Here is a 20,217-nt window from a genome sequence, read left to right on the forward strand (position 1 = left end):
TACTTATACTTATACTTATACTTATACGCATACTTCTACTCTTTCGTGCAAAGTATAAGTGGTCTCAAAACAAACTGAAAACGGAAATAGCAGACTGAGTGTATCTTATACCCATGGCTTACTTATACATATATTTTTAGGCATACTTATACAACTTCCACCCCCGGTTCAGATGGAGTGGCCCGTATAAGTTGATGGGCACAACCGGCTGGCACTCGGACTTGCACGACAGCAACAACAAACAACGTGCTCGAGCGAAGTGTTTACAGATACTCTGCTTTTGCTTTGGAGTATCTTGTGGATACTCTCTTATACATGTGTGCGTCTATATCTGGATTTCTGAACACAACGCACTCTCTGCGTGCCGCTCTCAGTGGCCTCCTGCTGCACGATGCCGATGCGATGGTGAGATGTATTTCACAGATACTCGTTCTTTGGCGGTCGGCGCGTCGCGAGCTTCGAGGTTTTAGTTCGGTTTTAGCTCTGATTCCGTGAGGACGCTCGCCAGAGGAACCGCTCCGCGTTCCGTTCCGTTATTCGACTCGGGGACCTCGCACGGGGCCTACCGCTCACCCACAATTCTGCAAGCGCAAGCACACACACACTCTCAATCGTACGGGAAGCACTCGTGCCGCGATTACAACGCCAAATTATCGAGTCTGCGCCAACATCCAGCGGATGGCAAGTGCGAATCTTAAAGTGGCCAACTGGCAGTCCTAGACCAGGCCAAGAACCCCCTGCCACCGGTTTTAGTCGCCCCTGCCCACCGGCGGTCATGTGAACAGCCGCCACAATGCGGCGCTAACCCGATCCCATTTTCATTCTCAATCCGGGTTCAAATCGCGACTTCGCGGGTGTGCCAAAAATCAAAAGTCAGACAAAAAGTGCTCTGAAGTGGTGACCCCAAACAAATGTGTCGCACCAACAGCTGGAGTGGCAGCAACGGTAACTGCTGCTCTTTATAGTGCAACCTCGCGTTTTTCCTCAGCTCCCAGAACAGTCCGCTAAAAGCCAACAGAGCGAGCATAACGGCCACAACAATGGCTTTGCAGCAGCAGCATCAGCGACATCAGCAACACCAGCAGCATCAGCAGCAGCAACAGCAGCAGCACATCAAGTGGCAGCAACATGCAACAAAGCGACGACGCTGCCGTCAGCATTGGATTAAACATCTTCAGCTCCTGGGCCTCCTGGGTGAGTGGACCACTTGACCAAGGCGGACGAGGGGCATTGGCAGTCGAACAGCTGCGGTTCATTAGCAGGCATTGCATGTTGCAGGTTGGGTTTGGGTCCTTTTAATGGACATTGCGGTCTGGCCGAGAGGGATACCGCAGGGACTCGCTCCGTTTCTAGCCATTTATCGGGGGAAAAGCCATTTGTGGGCGTGGCAAAGCCTCTGATGACTCGGGCGGCTGGAAAGGGGGGCTTGGGCCGTCCAGAATGGTAAACTAATTATTAATTACACATTATGCAAGGCCAGAAGCACCGGACACACGTACCACAACAGCGCTCCACTTCCGCTGCAATCAAACGCATTATCGTAGAACAGGTTGAGGAGCTACGAGCAAATGGGTGTGGAGTTGGAAACTTGGAGCTGGGAGGGAGCTGGCAACCGGTACTTGTGTGCCATGTACTTGCGTTCTTATCGTGGCTTCCGCCCCTCAATCCCAGAGCAGCTTTATTCCCCGCCCCCTTAAAAAACGGAAAATAGACAACCCAACAATCGAATATAATTTACAAAATATTGTGTCGACGCCCACAGTTCGGTTGTGGATTTTTTCATTTTTTTGTTTTCATTTGGTTCGCTTGGGGAGCAGGTTTGTTGTTTTTTGTTGTTTCTCATGCCATCGCTTCGCATGACATTTGTGGGCGTGTGCGGGGATTGGAGTCCGAATGGAAGCGGATTTACAGAGTCCGCCCATCATTAAAAGCCTAATAAACTGGGGATAGCACATTCAGACCAATTAGTTGAGAAGCACCTGGCCAGAGTCGAGCCACGCCCCCTGGGAGTCGAGGCAGCAAGAGCAGCAAAACCAAACACGAATCCGAATCAAAATCAGAATCAGAATCAAAATCGGAAGTCTATCTAGATGTAGGCTGTGTGGCATGTGTATGAGTATGGCAGTGTGGAAAAAGGAAAAGCATGTATTTGTCAGCACAAAATAATCAAGGATCATAATATGTCAACAAACAGACAGGCCGGGCTAAGGCGACCAAAAAACAAGCACAAGGACACACGAACGCAGAAAAGTTGCGTCTGTCTGTCAACCGTGCATGTGTGAGTGGCGGCTTGTGCGTGTGTGAGTGTGAGTGTGTCCATGTGCGGGTATAGAAACAGAACAGAACACAGCACACAGGACTCAAATGTATGCCACCAGAGCAGAGCAACTGAAGCAGAAGGCAGCGGCAGCGGCAGCGGCAGCAGGAGGAGTTGGGAAAAGTGTAGGACAAACACGCCGTAATAGATATACAGCGAGCATGTGTTGGTGCAGTTAGAAAAGCGGGAAAACCAAGGATGCAGGGGTGGGGTGCCAGAGGATCCCGGGGGTAGTGTGGAAAGTCGTCGCGACTTGTCGTTTTTGTCTCTGACAGTTGGCAAATGTAGTGAAGTGCATTGACAATACCACGAACCAAGTACAGCTTGACCAGAGCGCCATCAATGGTGGGCGAAGCGGGCGGACGAGCTGGAGCAGGCGGTGGCCCCCACTTGAGGGGCTGCGCTTCCTTCTGCTTCAGCTTCTGGTTTTGCTACTGCTCAAAGGGCAGAGTGTTAAGCACACAGGCTACGGGCTACTGGTTCGAGCACATAGATTATCTTCGGATGCTGTGCTATCTACAGGAAGCATCGCCACTGCAACTGACTTGTGTGCGCCTGTCATTTTCGAGCTGGTTCAAAGTTAATTGCGCTGCCCTCTCCAAAAAAAGTAAAGGCGAATCTCTGCCCAGATTGCAGACGCAAGTGTGGGCAGCTGAGCAAAAAACTGGAAAACGCCCATGTTTGGCCCAGACTCGGCTACTTGGCTTAACGAGCCACGGGCCATGAGCCACGGACCGACCACGGACCGCCACACAGTCCACAGTCCATAGTCCGCGCTCCACCGGACAGTTGATATTTCTCGCCCCAGCAGCACCTTGAGTTTGCTAACCAGTTCGATATTGACTGATGTCGCCCACACGCCCCCAAAAACCACCGACTGAATCCGAGGTCCAAGCTGAAACTGCCGCAGTGGCGTGGGCCAAACGAACTTACGTAATTGTAAATCAAATGTGGTCTCGGCCCCTCCAAAATCCAGATAATCCCAGCATGGCGAAGAAATATCATCGCAATCGGTCTGCAATCTTAAACGAAATTGAAAGCATTAAGGCAAATCAGAGCAACGAGGGAAAATGAGTTGACATAATATGAATTTGGTTTTAATTATTAATTTAAAGTAGTGGATTACTTAGAATAGGGCGACAGCTTTAAAGACTGGTTAAAACAGCAGATATAAAATCCATTAATTATTAATTAAAAGAATTGGATAACAAGTTCCTTGTAATTAACTTCAATTACATTTACGTTAATGGGCTATTTATAATTGTGTGCACATACACAACCGGTCTGCAAATGAATCGTATCTTCTTCAATTCTAACTCAAAAATTTCGATCTAAATATTAAATTAACATTTTCAAGAGCTTATGAACAGCTTGGATTATGTGCTTAGCAAAAAAGATTTAGGGCTTATAACTCCCTCTTTCTCGAGAGAGAATCTTACGTTTTCCAATTGTTGTGGGATTCTCTTGCCTGGCTTATTTGAGCAGGATTATTGAAATGGCAAAATAATTGTTTTTAAAAAGCGAGCAAACTATGCAATAGCCAGCTTGTTTTGCTGCCGCTCAGTGTGTGTTTGCCTGCCCCCAGCCAAACAAATGTATCTCGGACCGAAATAGACATTGCATTGGCCATTTTCCGACTGCTTGTTGACAGAAAGATGAGACCAAATTAAAACACACACACACATGCGAGCGGTGCATAAATAAATCGACAGCATGTGGCAAGGTGGATCGCCGGAGTGCGGGAGTTGCACATGTCAAGTGAAAACAATCGTAAACCCCGGGCTCTTGAAGTCGCCACAAAGAGTGAACTCCCGCTGCGCCGCTCGATCGTGGCATGTGGTAATTGCCCCGGGCCCTCGATGGATATATCGTGTATATCCATATCAATAATAGCTCTACCTAGCCGGGATTTATGGGCCTTCAGCACATGTGAAGATGCGTTGATTCGACGAGGATGCAAGGATGTGACCCCTTGCCTCGGTTCACCGAATTTTTGATTTTGATGGAGTTTCGAATGGTCGAGAATCGGATGTTGTACGCAAGTTTAAAGAACATCTCGACGAGATCGAGCGCACTTTTCTGGCTTTGGCAGATTGAGAATGAATTTCAATTAGTAGGATACCCACATATGTGTGTGTGTGTCCGCACACAAAGGGGCTGCGGCAGGGGGGAGGAGCCTGGGATTGCGGCAGGATATTAGCAATGTGCAGCCTGGCGTGCTTCCTACGCAGAATATTTCCACTGAAGGATGCGGCGTCGGCGGCGGATGGATGGCATAGATGATTGCTCCACTCCCCCCTCCACTTCTCGGCAATCGATGACTGACTTTGATGGGTTTGCTCGATATTGATGCGAATTGATTTGGTTAGTCAGCTGTCGGACAGCCGGATGCCCAGCAACTCCTCCTTCTGCCCCGCAAACAGACAGTTGAATGAATAAATAAAAACGGCAAATCAAGCAAGATGCCAAATGAGGCTCGTCATAGTCCGGGAAATGAGCTTGCAGGCGAGGTCCTCGAAATGGAATACATTTAATGGCCCTCAGCTCGCTCGGCTCGGTGGCGTAATTGAAAAACCATTTCAAGGTGAGCCCGGAGGAGCAGACACCCGACGATGGCTTCATCATTCTCACTGCTAATTTAAATTTATGAATTTTTGGAAAACATCTCAATGCGGGCTTGGCAGAGCGCGGCCGGCCGAATGAGCTTCCTTCCACGCACTTTCACTTTTCTTGAGTATTTAATCAAGTGTGAATAATTGCATCATTCTGCTCAAAGGGAGTCGATATCCTTTGTGTTTGTGCGCCGGCAGATACGAGCCCCCAGCCGGTCTGTCTGTGTGCGTTTTGTGTGTGGAAGGACCTGCTATCGATATGTGGGCCAAGAAACCACACTCGCACACACCCAATACACGCATACTCCCACAGAACCACTTTCCTTTCGACGGCAGTGAAATCAAATTCAAAGAGAGCCGCCTGAGTTTTCACTTTATTGTGGTGGCAACTTGCATATTTTAACCTCCTGTTGAAATTGCGATATTGAAAAATGAATTTTTTATCAGGTCGGGCAAATATTTATAGCTCCACTTCTGCGGCCTTCCATCTTCCATTTCGATTAATTGAAGTGGCAGCTGTTGCGCAGCTGGAAGTCCAACATCCACGGCCTCCAACTTCAGCATCTGCCTAATTTCGCTCATTTGCTCATTTACCCATTGGAGACGCGTGTCCAACCGGTTGGCCATTGGCTCGTGGCAGCTTTGAGTCCAGATCCAGTCGCCCGTATCGACAGCTGCAAGTGTCAACAGTTGCAGTGGCCACAAAACCCCTGACTTTTGGATAAAAATTCCATTGCCAAAGGCTCCAAGTCCTTTGTTTTACTCTAAAAAATACATTTTTGGAAAGGGTACTTAAATCCTAATGGCTTTTAAATTGCATTTTGAACCATCAACTTAAGTTCGAACCGTTTAAAGAAGTTCAATTGTATTTTTCATTTTTCTGTATCTATTGTATTTCTTAAACTCAATTAAAAACACTAAATTCTTGTTAGTTGGTGCTTATAGGCTAATATGAAATATTATCCTACTCCATTTCTTTAGCTACAAAGCGACGTTTCCCCACAAAGTCCTCTTTTTAAGATACCAAGCGATGAATATTCAATAGACACTTTAAAATAAAAAATCGTTCTTCACAATTAAATGAAATGCCAGCAGTAAAATTATTAATTCCATATGGGGCTGATCTGATTTTCCCCCAGTGGCTCCCCGGCTTCATCTGCAGCGTGTGAACCGCTGGCGGTCGGTCCATGTCCACTGCACGCTTCAGTAATCCTCCACTGGCGGGTCACCTTTGCACATACACACACCTTTGCCTGGGAGATGGCGAGATGGGCGTCCACTTGGCCAGTTGGCCAGTTGACGTGTGGTTCCGCTCCGGCGATTTTCATCCCCACTCTTCGGCGCGCCGGGAAATCTGTGACGCGGCATTTGGCCGCTGCTGGGAAAACTTTAACTTTAATTTCAACTTTAACGACTTCACTTGCTTAATGGCGACAGAGAAAAATTCGCTTTCCTCTGCAACAATTTCGCTGGGAACCAAAGGGTTCTGCAGTGCTCCTCCTCCACCGCCTCCTTGGACCTATCGGGTTCCATACGCAGACATGCTTCATTGGACCCCTCCTCAGGACCCCTCTGGACCCCTTTGGACTCCTCAACCCCTTAACCCCGCCGATCACCAGCGCTTTGTCATTCGATTGCGCAAACATTATTCCACGAGCAAGAAAGCATTCGCACACCCCATACCCACGCCGGCTGGTAATTCGAGTGTTTTGCTTAACCCGGCATACCACACCGTATACCTTATACTCCAACCATATAGCATACCATATAGCATCCATACCAGCAGGCTGGCATTGTTGTGCCAACAGGGCGGCTGAGTTGGGTTGCTGTCTTGGGCAAACAATGCCCAACGCCACTGCGGATCCGAATGCAAATGGAGGTAGCTGTAGCTGCATGTGCCGATGCGATTGCGAATGCGAATCTGAATCTGAATTTAAATCTGAATCCGAGTGAGTGTGCGAGTGCGACACACGCGTCCGCAGTTCAAACGGCAATTAAGCCAAACAATAAGCCGGCAAACACTCGGCTGCCAAAGTGGATGAAGATCCAGGACTGGTAGTCCGTGTCTCAGCTTCTAATTTGCCCGCTCATGTCTGCTCAGCCGGCGTTCACCTTGTCGCCGCTCCACCCGGCACCACTTAGCCACTCATCGCATCCAATCCTATCCCCGTCCAACTGAAAACAATGGAAGAGTGTTCAACCCGCAAACGGGAGTGTGAATACCCTTCGAATGCCTGGCGAACTCCTGATATATCCTCTATGCAATTGAGGACATCAAACGGGAAGAGTGCTAATAGCATAGCGCAATATTCCGATGTATACATATATCACAGGAAATACAATATCGAAATGAGATATTTATTATGGTTCTTAGGGGTTAAAAAACAGAAAAGTGGAAAAAACATTCTTCAGAGCGCAGTGTAAATATTTTTGGCGCTTCACCCGAACGCCATGACTTCAATTAATTAGTAAACTTGAAATTAATTGGTAGATTTTACCTTTCCCTTTAGCAGCTCATATTTTACTAGTCTTTGCTTTATTTTCTCGCCCATTTCCAATTAATTTGTTTACGTACAAATAACCGACTGGTTAGAAGGAAACTGCCGAAGGCCACTGTTGCTAGTCGGAGTGCCGGAAAATCCTTTTAATTAATCATTTAAGTCTCTGCGAAAGGAAAATTCATTTTTCCTGAGAACACAAATCATCATTCGATGCTCTAATGCCTAAATTTAAGTCGAGATATCGAAGTCGAGCTGCATTTTAAAGTCGAAATGCGCCCACTTTGCATTTATTTGTGCCCACAACTTGTGGAAAGAAGTTGCATGGCTTCTCCAGGAATAGTTGTGCCTTCCGTAATGAAGCAACTGTCGCATGCTCGATTCTCCGGCACCGAATTCACAAATATCAAAAGGGGAAAAAATTTTCAAAGTTGTGGAAGAAGATACTGCTGTTGGGGAACGCACTATGGCTAAAGAAAATGTATGAATATTCGAGATTGAAATTTGTTTCCGAGAATTCTGCCGGGCTGAAGGGATGAGAGGAGGACCGGACAACAGGACGACAGAACGATGGGACGACGGGAAGCCGGGACGGGAGGGCGAATCGAAACATTCCTCTTGAGTGGCCAACGGCTGGCGGAGATAACAGTGGAGGAGGCGGTGGCACCACTGTCCCACTGTCGCACCACGCACCACTTTCACTCCGTCCGGAAATTTGCTGCATCAGCGTATAGGAATTTTTGGTTTATGCTCGCACAGGCACACACACGAAGATACAAGACACTTCTGAGGCAGGATATTCCGAAGGATTGACCCACCTCAAGGCTGTAAGGGCCCACACACACACACGCACACACTCAGACACTGGCTTGTATTAGCCATGTGAGTTTATTTGGGCAACGGATATTTCGGTCTGGCCGAAATGTGTGTCTGTGCGAGGCTTTCAAATATGAAATTTATTCAAGTCACTCTGGTTTAATGTTTGGAAATGGACAGCAAATAACTTTGCAAGCGTTTACAATGGCAACTGGGGAATTGTCTCGGCCAGGTCCCTAATTCGCCTCAGTTTCATAACGATCCTGGCCATGATGATGATGGCCATTTCACCGGCAGCATGTCCCCAATTACCAGTACCCCCCAGCACGCACACATTATCGGAAAAGGAATCCTTTTTTGGTTCGCCTTCTATTTTCACTTCAATTTTGATTCTTACCAAAATGATTTTTTAAAGATAATATTACGAAAAACCCATCAAGTAAAGGAAAATCCTGAAAGCCTCCACCTCCGCTCCCGCCACTCCGCCACCCGCCACCACTTCCAATTATCCGTTTTCCAATATCTAACCCACTTGGGTCCGCCGCCCAGGAGACATTGGCGCATAAATTGATTGGATGATGTCGCTTTTTACGTCGTTTGTGCCCCCCGTTTCCCGATCCCGATCCCAATCCCTGCCCACATCCCCTTAGCCCATCGAGTAGCATTGCTGCTATTGGCTTCTTGTGATTTGGCGAATTCCATAAGTTGATGCGATGCGTAGCATGTGTTATAAATAAATAAAGCATTCTGGGTGGCAATCTCTTAGAGACGTCTGTTTATTTTTTACGCTCGCCCTGCCCTGGAGTTGTCATTTAATTCAAATGGTGCTTGGAATTGATTGGGAAAATCCACATTCCCTGGAAACCAGCCACTTTGGTCTGATGATGTGTTAGGTGCAACGATATGAACTCTGTGCAATGCATACATGTCGCAAACCGTGTGAGGTCATCCCGAAACAATGGGAGGAAAAAATTCCCAGCGTCGGCAAACCGCAAGTCAAGAGGGCGAAAGAGTTGAATCCGAAGCCCCCAATCCAGCCGGCTCCATGAGTTAATTGCGGCTACTCACCTACGCAACAGCAATTGCGTGTGTCGGCCTGGGAATCGGCCAACAATTAGGGCCCGGAGCAAGGGAACCCACAAAGCAACAAGAACCAGCCCGCTGGCAACAGGTAACCGCTCGTGTCTAATGCTGACCAACCACTTGACGCTGCAGCAGCAGAACCACCGGCAACATTCACCACACTTCACTCGACAACAACTTTTGCAGCTTCGCAGTTCTCACAGCCCTTCAATTGCAGCAGAGTACAGAGTGGTGGCCAAAAATCCGAGCACAAGTTCGCACGAATTCCCCGCCAACCCAGCCCGTACTCAACCACCCATACACAACCACCCAACCATCGCACCACCGAAAAAGTAATCAACCAATTCGCTGGGAAAGCCCCAACGTTGAATATACTTTCTGGTCGTGGGTCGAATTTCAGGAGTGGCGCAGAATGAATGGGCTGCAAATATGGGTTAGTTGCCATATATTTCATCATTTGTCCTGTTTGAGTCTACTATTTGCTGTTACTTTACCATTTGACTTTATGGGTTTTACAGTTTTGCGAAACGTATAATTATTTATGCAACAATTTTGGTCTAGCAAACAATCCTAGCGAAATATCTAGTTGCAGAGTCCTGGCTGTTGTGGCCTCGTACCAAAATCAAAAAAAAAAAAAGTTACTATTGCACATATTAAATACAGAATATCAGCTGGACTATTTCATATTTTATTCAAAGTTATTTATTTATCTAAAACATTTTACGAAAAGTTTATTTTTGGCTAAAAGACAAGACAGGGGGATCAAAATAAAATACGTTGCCACGGCAAAAGTTTGATGATAAATACGAGTGAATTCACATTTGGTGTTAGTAATAAAACCCCTGCTCACACATAAAAAGCACTTAAGCTTTGTTGTTTTTGCAGCTTAAGCAAAGTGAAAGTGTGTGTATTTCGATATATTGTGAATTCATGGAGTTTACTTGTTACATTTTATTGCTAATTAAAATTTTGCCTTATCCCGGATAGTGTTGTTGTCCACTACCGTTGCCAATTCACTGACTTTTTCAGAACTTTTGGCTCAAATACTTGCGCAAAAACCGGTTTAATGATTTACTGAGTTAATTACAGTTTTGCAATCACCGCGGCTCTCAAACTTCACGCGCTTCCATAAATGCGAATTTGTTGCACTATTAACAAGAATTTACTTCCTTTGCAAGCTGCAAATTATCTAGTGCCTGCTTCTTTTCCTGCCTTTTGCCTGGCCTCTGGTTCCTGAGTCCTGCAACTTCGTCCTGCGGCAGGGAGATTGGTGTCCTTGGGTCGGCGGCAGGTGGCGCGAGTCGAGTGGAGTGGAGTTGCAGTGCCGGCCAGCAGGTGGCGCCTGGGACCTTTACTCGGTTTTAATAACGCTCGCCTTGATGATGTTAATAATGTTGCTGGGTGATTACCATTTACGGCGCTTGTTGTTGCCCTCCTCCTGCTCCGGCTCCGGCTCCTGCTGCTGTTGCCATGGCTGCAGCTCCAGGACCTGCCGCATTGTTAATGTAGATGTAGCCGGAGTTGAGGCCAGCGAGCGGCTGCCTGCGGTGCCGCAAAGTGTGGCAGTAATTGCAATTTGTTGCCACTGCTGCAGCAATCTAAGTTGGATTTCCATTAAGCAGGGCAAGCGGACAAATCTGCGCTCAGACTTTCAGCGCATCCGTAATCGAAATGCTGTCAATCAGAGACAGAGACGGAGACAGAAGCACACAAAACCGCAATAAAGCGAAGCGCTGGCGACTTGCAAATTCAATTAGTTAATCCCCAAATGGGGGATTTCGGCGCTCAGCGCTGATAAGGAGGAGCACGTAGCCACTGCAGGATAACTTGGCATGTGGCATGCGTCATGCCCCATCCACCATGCACCGTGCACCATGCAGCATTTCTGCTCCGACTATTGTTATATCGCATTTGAGCAAACGCTGCCAACTGCAGCGCCCCGAAAATCGTTATAAACCATTCGCATTCGCCTCCGACTTTGACAGCTCGTACTCCTCGCCATTCCAACTCCATGCAAATGCCAGGCACGTTGCTGACAAGGGGCGTGGCATCTGGAAAGGTCCGGAGCCAAAAGGATGCGCCGGCAAAGGTGCCACGGATGTTCGATTGATGGTGGCAGCAGCTCCCAGTCTCCTTCCTCCGCCTCCTTCCCAATCTCCGAGCTGGAGTCGCTGAAGCGGATGTGCTGCGACAATATGCTGAGGCTGCGCTAATTTTTTCTTATTTTTCTGGCAGCTTACGTGCGGACACGCCCACCGAAAAAGCAGTACACCAGGAAAATAAATTCTGGGCAAAAAGGATGTTAGCAAAAATGTTACAACCGCTTCTCATTCAAATGACAATAAAGTGCATTATAATATTCCATTTATGTGCACGTAGCATTGTTATTATCAATCAATTTTGGATAAAAACGATTTAGTTTATATTCATTTTAGTTACTTCTATACTTGGCTAATGGAGAAAAGGCAAGTCTGTGTATTGAACTACAGTTTTCTTTGAACCCTTACACGAATTTTGAATTAAGATACGCAAATTCAGAGAGTATTAGATATATGAACGATTTTAGAATTTCCCGCAGTGCACCATAACCATAAAGCAAAGTTAAAGCTGCGTGTGTGTGAGCGGAAACAATAATCGTCAAATTAATACGCGTCGGGAATTTCGCAAGGCTCCAAAACAGCTCCAAGCCAAGCAGCCCGGCATCCTGGCATCCTGGCAGCCCCGAAGGATTCAGCTGCGTCTGACCCGCCAAATCCCGAATACGTGCGAGCATTTAAAGCAAAAACAAATAAAACTTAAGTGCTGCATGTGTGAAAATGTTCTTGGAATCTGAACCGACCCACTCAGGTGTCCCGCCAACCTCTGGTTAATCCGATGCCCGGCCGCTTAATCAGCTCCGGCTGCTTGGCCAACATAACCGGGCGAAGCGAATCTTGAAATCTGGGCCAGCAGATGGGTGGTGGGGACACACATACATCACTTTGCCCGAAAAGCGGTCGGGGCCATCAAATTTCAGTCATAACAATAACACTGATAGTCCCCCGCTCGTAAAATAGGACCCGGCCAACCCTTTTTTTGGGGATATGAGAGCAAGGAGCTCGGAACTGGGAGCTGGCCGGGATTTGTTGCTGTCCTCATGTGTCTCTCGCCGAACGGGGATGTGTTGTTGTTTCAGCCCCAGCTTGGAAAACAATCAAGAGAACGCGACACTAAAAACCACGCACGTTTTGGCCCTCATCCCTTCGGTGGTGGAGTCACAGAAATTCGACAATGGCACTTGACGTTCCCGGGCGGTGGGGCGACACTCGGTGGAGGGCAGGTCAAAAGGCGACGCCTAAAGCATTTAAATCCTTTTCGCACTTTCGGCTGTCAGTGGCGCTGCTCCTTGTCCTCTGCTCCGGCGGCTTGTTGCGTGCGAATTTCCATTTCGACTATTTCCGGGGACCACACTGCGTATGACGTATAGAATGAAGAGGATTTCGGTGGGAATGGGAATGGGTTGGAACTGGGGCATTACGCTTCATTTTTGGCCTCGCCGTCGTCGTTTTTAGTGGGATATGGGGTCGTAAAATAGGAATTTGCTTTATTAAAATTTTTCGCTTGAAAAATATGAGACAACGCCGAGCGATGAAGCCGGTAAAACGGCGAAAACAGCGAGGAAGCCAAGGACTTTGGGAGGAGCGTTTCCTTCGCCCCCGGAACGAGGTAAAAATTTACTCAACTATGAACTCCCCAAACCGACATGTGAGTGCGCGTGCGGGCAAATAGGCAAAAATTTGCGACAGGCCGAAGGTTATGTTGATCCTTGTCTGCCGGGGATGTTCCTGCCACTCTGGCATCCTCGCAACCTCGCATCCTTGCGTCCTGGCAAGGGTTTCGCTTCGGTTTCGGAGCTAGCTCTCGTCTGGCTCTGACAGATGCCGACCCCGCACAACCGAGCTCCTCCTCGAGTAAGAACCAAATTTATATAAATTGCCCGTAATGCTGCTGGCTGTTCGACAACAACAGCAACATCAATTTTAGGAGGGGGAGGATGGGCAAATTGTTGTTGATTCCCAGCTTGTTCCTTTCACATTCTTTTGCCAAACAAATTATGTACGAAAAGGCAAAATAATGAAATCGTAAAGAGTTTGGCAACGAATGAGTTCCTAACCCGGCTGCTCTGTGATATTTTTCTTATTTAAAATTCATTCCTGCCCCGCCGCCCAACCCCATCCCTTAACACCACCCAACCCAGTCCAACCCAACCACCCCATCCTATTCTATTCTATTTTAACCATCGCCATGCCCCTCAGACATGATGCGTATGCAAATTGCCGGCCATATTAATCATTGCCAGTTGGTAGCGCCAGAGCTAAGTTTTATTTTATTTCCATTTTCCCTTCTGCTAGAATGTGCCAGCGGGGCTGGCGGCAGTGGGAGTGGTTTGCCCAGATTTAAAACTGCATTTCGTTGCTTATAAATAAACAGAGCGGGAGCGCGGGGGCATAAGAAATAGTCTCTGCTGGAAAATTTATGAAAGCGCGAATAAAATGCTCGTTTCACAGGGCGCAGGAGGTGGACTTCGGTGGGGGCAGAATGCTTTTTTCGGTGGATTTTAGGACACTAAAAACAAGTGCAGCTGCCTCGACTGACGACCGTCGCGTTAAATGCTTTTGTTGATTTTAGATGCGCCACTGCCTCGGGAAAAGCCAACCCCACCTCCTAACTTCCACCACCCGGTGCCTTTTTCACCCGCCAACTCGCACAATTTAATAGTTTCGGCGGCAAGAAATGAACTCCACAACTGCAGCAGTCTGCAATGTGTCTTGGCAAACAGACACGGACAGGGGTCCGCGGAATACGGACTACGGACAACGGACAGCGGACAACGGACACGGATACGGACCACACCCACAATTGGCTTTTGTGGCACGGCAAACGCGCTTTTTCGTTTCGGGTTCGGGAAATGTGTTTGTTTTTCATTAAAAAAGGACGGAACGAAGCGGTTCTGGCCAAGTTTTTGCCCAGCTCTTTTTTTGAGGCAGCTGGAAACGGTCAAAGTTCGGCCGCGAAGCCCGGGGCTCCGGAGGCAAGAGCTTTGCAGAATGTCCTGTTTTATTGCGGTCGGGATTCGCTTTGACTGGGCTCCAGGCCATGGGCAATGGGCACTGGGTACTGGGCACTGGGATCGCGGTCTTTGAGTAAACACATATTTCATAATTCATCATACGGCGCTGGGCGATAGAAAGTCACGTTTTTAATAGAGGACCCAACGGACGCACAGACCGGAGACAACAAATGGCCGCAAGGACAATTAATTAAGTGCATCGCTAATGAATCACTCTCCCCCTTCCCTCCTTTCCAGCTGTCATCGTCCTGGCAAGCGCCCCCGTCCCCAGCCACGCCCAGCAACAGAAGTTCCGGACCACGCCGCACGACCTCCAGGTCCTGGAAGGAGCCGAGGCCATGATGCGTTGCGAGGTGGCCAACGTGGCCGGCGCCGTCCAGTGGACAAAGGATGGCTTTGCGCTGGGCTTCTCGGCGGTCATACCCGGCTTTCCGCGCTACTCCGTGCTCGGCGACCGGAAGCAGGGCATCTACAACCTGCGCATCTCGAACGCCTCCATCAACGACGACGCCGACTACCAGTGCCAGGTGGGACCGGCTCGGCTCAACAGTGCCATCCGGGCCAACGCCAAGCTGACCGTCATATGTGAGTATAATTACCTCTATTCGTGATTAGTCGTGATTACGTAATGGCAAGGGAAAAGTGGTCGGCACAGGACATATTTCAAATTCCATCTCAGGTTTTCCCTACAATTATTTAAGCTCAATGCGAACTTATTGCATACAAATATTGTATTATTGCAAGACTGTCTATCTATATAGCACTTCTTAAATCAAATCATCTATTATATGTATATAGTTTACACTCGAAAACATTGTCTTATAATATGTAGTATTAAATTATGTATGGCTTCTTTGGGTTACTAAATACAATCATAGACGATCATAGACATCTCATCATCATCTTTTTGGGGCTTAACTTATAACTTTTCTTATCAACTAAGTGAAGAGTTCGGCTGTTATTCATTTTTCAAATGCTTAAATGTAATTTTTGCCAGCCGAATATAGCTTAATATTTAATGAGAGAAGTCCTTGAACCATTCTAAAATTGCAATGGAAATATATCATCATCTGAATTTTTCATAACATTCGCCGAATTCCGAAGAATACCAAATTCAGCTAGCATCACAACTGCTCTCGAATTCAGAGTCCCAAGAGGACAAATCCGCAGACAAAGTACGTTACCCCTTCGAATGACTTGCACAAGGACGGGTACGAGTACGGGTACGAGTACGAGTATGTGCCTTGTGTTTGGACCACCCACTCAATTGAATTCAACCCTTTGTGGGGCTCGCCTTTTTCTAGGGGCTGCAATTAATTTAAGTAATAAATACAAATGAATTTGTCACCAGGGGCAGACACACACACACACACAGGAACGCATATGTACAAACAGTGGCACACATTCCTGATGTTTCCTGCTCATTGCACCAACGGAATTCCACTAGTGAAATTTAAATGCGGGTCCCTGCCGTTCAGTACGTAGATCCCACCTGTCCCGCTCGCACACCTGCCTCCGTCTCTGTCTCTGTCGCTGCCAACATTTATTGTCAGCAATTTGCAAAACAACAGCAGCAACTGAAACGCCACGAGGAGCTACAGCATTACGGAGCTGAGCTGAATTTAGCGCAGTTTATTGCTCCAAGGAGCCCAAGTGGGCGGAAAACCAGCGGTGGAGGTGGAGATGGGAGTGGGAGCTATGGGGGCTATGTGGGTAGTGGTGGGCTGTGTCTCCACTGCAGGCAAACGATGCGAAATGAATTCCTTTTTGTTTTAGTCCTCGTTTTCGACTGTTGCATTGTCGGCTAGCAATCACTTTGAATGTTCTGCTGCCTTTGCTGTGTAATTGTAATCACTCAAGGAATTGCGCTACATTTGATGACAGCGATTTTCATTTGGCTCGCCTCGCCAGGTCCTTCCAAGGAATTTTTCCCAGACATCACATCAAGAGACTCCATGGCTACCACTCGCCACTAAGTATAGCACACATTCCGGGGCCCAAGGCCCACGCACACTAGCGCACTCGCACACACCCACACTCGCACACCCACACACACTCGCACACACGCGCACTCCCTAATGAGAGACCAAGTCTACATCGCCGTGAAGACGGACGTCTTAAAGTAACGCTGCGCGAAAAATTCGAAATTGTTGAAGTTGTGTCGGCCGGTGAGTGCGGCAAAGTGACAGAACAACACGGTGGAGCCGCGCCACAACGTTGCGCTGCAATCCCGCGAGTTAGTTGCGCGCCTGTTTCAGGTAAATGGGTAAATTTAATTATTAGCTGGCGTTTGTTTGTTGCAGCTGATAAAACAGCTGATAGCGCTGCCAACTCGGCGCAACGGGTGATCTGGAGAGGGCGGCGTTGCCAGATCAACCGTGCGATCAGTGTTGTGTTGCGACAGTAGGGCGCGAAATTCAAAATTAAATTCAAAATTAAACCGTTGAAATTTAATTTAATTGAATTTTGTAACTGGTTACTGGGAGCGCACAAGTCGTTAAGAAAGGGGAAAAGGCTCAAAGGTCGCGGACAGACCAAAAATCATCCTCTCACCGTTCTGGTGCCTAAGCAGAGGCTCTGGTGTCCGAGACGAGGCGGTCCAAACCTCCAGCAGTAAAAGCCAGGGGGAAATCCGTGGCCTACGTGGGAACCCCTTTCTAAGGCTGGTGCTTCGCCTAGGTAACCTTAGGCCATCCCCCAGTTGATGGACAGCTCAGTGGGGGGCAGTCCCCCTGATCGCAACGACCCGTTCAGGAGGAGCTCCCGACTTTCGAGATCACCCACCAGAGGAGTCGGTAACCCGTCCCATGGTGACGGAATCCCAGTCCCGTCGGTGGCGAGGGGTGAGCATGCAGGCTCCCAGCCGCCGTTGTCTAGCGACTGCAGCGATGCTGTAGAGGTGGAGAACTTGGCTCCTACAGCATCTACGACCGCGACAAGTCAGAAGTCGATGGATCACATCGCCGTGCCATCGCAAAAGACGGGAGGGAAGTCCCCAGCTGGCTCCCCTCATCGGTCTTCGGACCTAACCACGGCTCTCCAGAACGAGGACCTGAGGGGCATTCTCACCAGGATGAATGGCAAGATAAACATCCTGCTATCCGCTTTCGAGACCCAACGGCACGTGACACGAGAGACAAAGGGCATAGCGTCCGAACTCTCAGCCCTTAACACCAGGGCGTTAGAGCTGTACGAAGGTACGTCTAGCGAGCACCGCTTGAAGAGCAGTGCTACCCAGACGGAAGTACAAAAGCCTTCGAAAAAGGTTTCTAAAAAGGCGCAGGTACCCAAGGTGCAAGTGCCAAACGCCCAGGCGCCCAAGCCGAGCAACCCTACGTTGGGTGGCAACGGTGAAGAAAAGGCGCCATCCAGAACTAACGAGTCCAAGCCAGGCAGCTACGCATCGGTCGCCAAGAATGCTAGCACGGGTGCAGAGTGGACCAAGGTGAAGCCTACGCGCCTGCGTAAAAAACCGGAGGCTCTCATTGTAAAAAAGACAGGAGAGGCTTCGTACGCAGAGATGCTCCGGAAGCTAAGATCGGACCCGAGCCTTAGCGAACTGGGGAGCCACGTACGTAAAATCCGGAGAACGCAGAAAGGTGAGCTGTTGCTTGAGGTAGAGGGGAAAGCTTCGGAAAGCGTTCCCAAGTTTAAGAGCGACCTGGAAGCGGCGCTCAATGACTTGGCCTCTGTGCGCACGGGAGCGCAAAAAATAGCTCTATCCTGCAGCGGTTTGGACGAGGCTACGACAGCAGATGAGCTCCACAGCTGCATGGTCGCCCAATTCCAGGGTCTGCAGATAAACCCAGAAGATATCAGGGGCCTTCGCAGAATGCGGGATGGCACGCAGATAGCCTCAGTGCTGCTGAACGCGAATGTGGCGATACCAGTCCTTAAACAAGGAACCATAATCGTTGGATGGTCAAGATGTCGTTTCACCCAGGACGTCCGTCCAACGAGATGCTACAGGTGTTTGGGCTATGGACATCGATCAGTAAACTGCAAGGACACCGACAGGGCAGACTGCTGTCTTAGATGCGGTGAGCGTGGGCACAAGGCAAAGGGGTGCGTTGCAGCACCAAAATGCCTGATCTGTAGCAGCGAGGTGGACAGAAACCACCCGACGGGTAGCTTTGCGTGCCCGACCTACAAAGCGACCCTAAGAGAAGCCAAGAGCCACCTCAATGCACGGCCATATTAGAGTAGTACAGCTCAATGTCAATCATTGCGCAGCAGCTCAGAGCCTCCTGGCCCAGACTGCGGCTGAGCGCAATGTAGACATCATGCTCCTAAGCGAACCCTACGTCTCTGGTAGTGGAGAATCACCCATGATTCTTGACGAGACAGGTAAAGCAGCTATCAAATGCTGCAGCTCTCTCCACGTCCAGGAACTGGCTGCTTGAACTGACGCAGAGAGTATGGCGGCAGGCCTCATGTTTATGCTCGAAGGAATCTGCGACGCAACCATGCCTAGGAAAAATAAGGCACAGCGCAAACCACCCGTTTACTGGTGGAGTGCCTCCCTAAGCCAACTAAGGTCTGATTGCCTCAGGGCTAGGAGAACGGCGCAACGTGCCAGAGGCAGTACCCACCACGCGGAACTCTTAGAGGCTTTCAGAAGGAAACGCCTAGAGTTCAAGCACGGCATCGCGGCTGCCAAAGCGCGGTCGTTTAAGGAGCTGCAGGATGGCGTAGACAGCGATACCTGGGGCCTCGCCTACAAGCTCGTTACCAACAAGCTAAGGAGGAGAGCGGCAACCCCATCCGACCCGGGGGTCCTGGCTAACATAGTAGGCGAGCTATTCCCAAAGCAAACCACTCTATGGAGGCCAACAGAGGCAGCCCCTGCCCCAGATTTCCAGTGCGTCACAGAACTTGAAGTCGTCGAGGCAGCCAAGCGCATCAAACCGAACAAAGCCCCTGGACTAGACGGTATTCCTGGAGCTGTTATAAAAGCAGTGGCGCTGGGTAGACCTGAAATCTTCAGGGCCACCTTCCAGCAATGCCTTCTGGACGGAATCTTCCCAACAAGGTGGAAAAGCCAGAAGCTAGTCCTGTTGCCGAAAGGCAAGGGACCAGCACATGCTGCAAACAGCTACCGCCCCCTATGCCTACTAGATATAGTAGGAAAACTATTCGAACGTATCCTGTATACTAGAATAGAGGCAGTCACCGAGAGCACCAACGGCCTGGGAAGCCATCAATATGGCTTCCGGAAAGGAAAGAGCACACTGGACGCCCTTTCGGCCGTTAGTAACATCGCCAAGACCGCTCTATCTGGTGATAGATGGTTAGGGGGCAGGAAGGAATACTGCGCTATAGTGACTCTGGACGTAAGGAACGCATTTAACACCGCCAGATGGCCCGTAATACTCGCAGCCATGAACCGCATGGGGATCCCGGAGTACCTAAGGATAGTCGTTGGCAGCTACTTTAGGGACCGGGTCCTATGGTACGATACTGAAGATGGCCCAAAAAGATACCGAGTTTCGGCAGGTGTTCCCCAAGGATCGGTACTTGGACCAATCCTATGGAACATTATGTACGATGGGATCTTGGGCATCAACAGGCCCGTAGGAGTAGAGCTGCACTGTTTTGCTGACGATGTGGCAATCACAGCTGTCTCTAAAACAATCGCAGGGTTGGAGGACAAATGCAACTCTACGATCGGTGCTGCCATCCTGTGGCTCGAGAAAGCCGGGCTAGCAATAGCGGCTCACAAGACCGAAGCAGTCCTTCTCAGCAGCAGAAAAAAGGTGGAGAACATGCTGGTCTCCGTCA

The 20,217-nt window shown here is 48.9% G+C and overlaps 1 protein-coding gene across 3 annotated transcripts in view; it reads left to right on the top strand.

The window, feature by feature from the left end:
* Positions 1-453: 453 nt before the first annotated feature.
* Positions 454-20,217, top strand: part of LOC117138342 (nephrin) — a 62,353-nt gene continuing 42,589 nt past the window's right edge. For 2 of the 3 annotated variants that reach the window (XM_033300381.1, XM_033300379.1), the window contains exons 1-2: positions 454-1,194; positions 14,674-15,021. In XM_033300381.1, the coding sequence (XP_033156272.1) occupies positions 1,041-1,194; positions 14,674-15,021 (502 nt within the window). In that variant the 5' untranslated portion in view covers positions 454-1,040. The remainder of the gene's footprint in view (positions 1,195-14,673; positions 15,022-20,217) is intronic. The other variant, XM_033300380.1, reaches the window with a different exon arrangement.

The sequence above is a fragment of the Drosophila mauritiana genome, chromosome 2R (genome assembly GCF_004382145.1).
Source record: "Drosophila mauritiana strain mau12 chromosome 2R, ASM438214v1, whole genome shotgun sequence".
Classification (NCBI taxonomy): Eukaryota; Metazoa; Arthropoda; class Insecta; order Diptera; family Drosophilidae; genus Drosophila; species Drosophila mauritiana.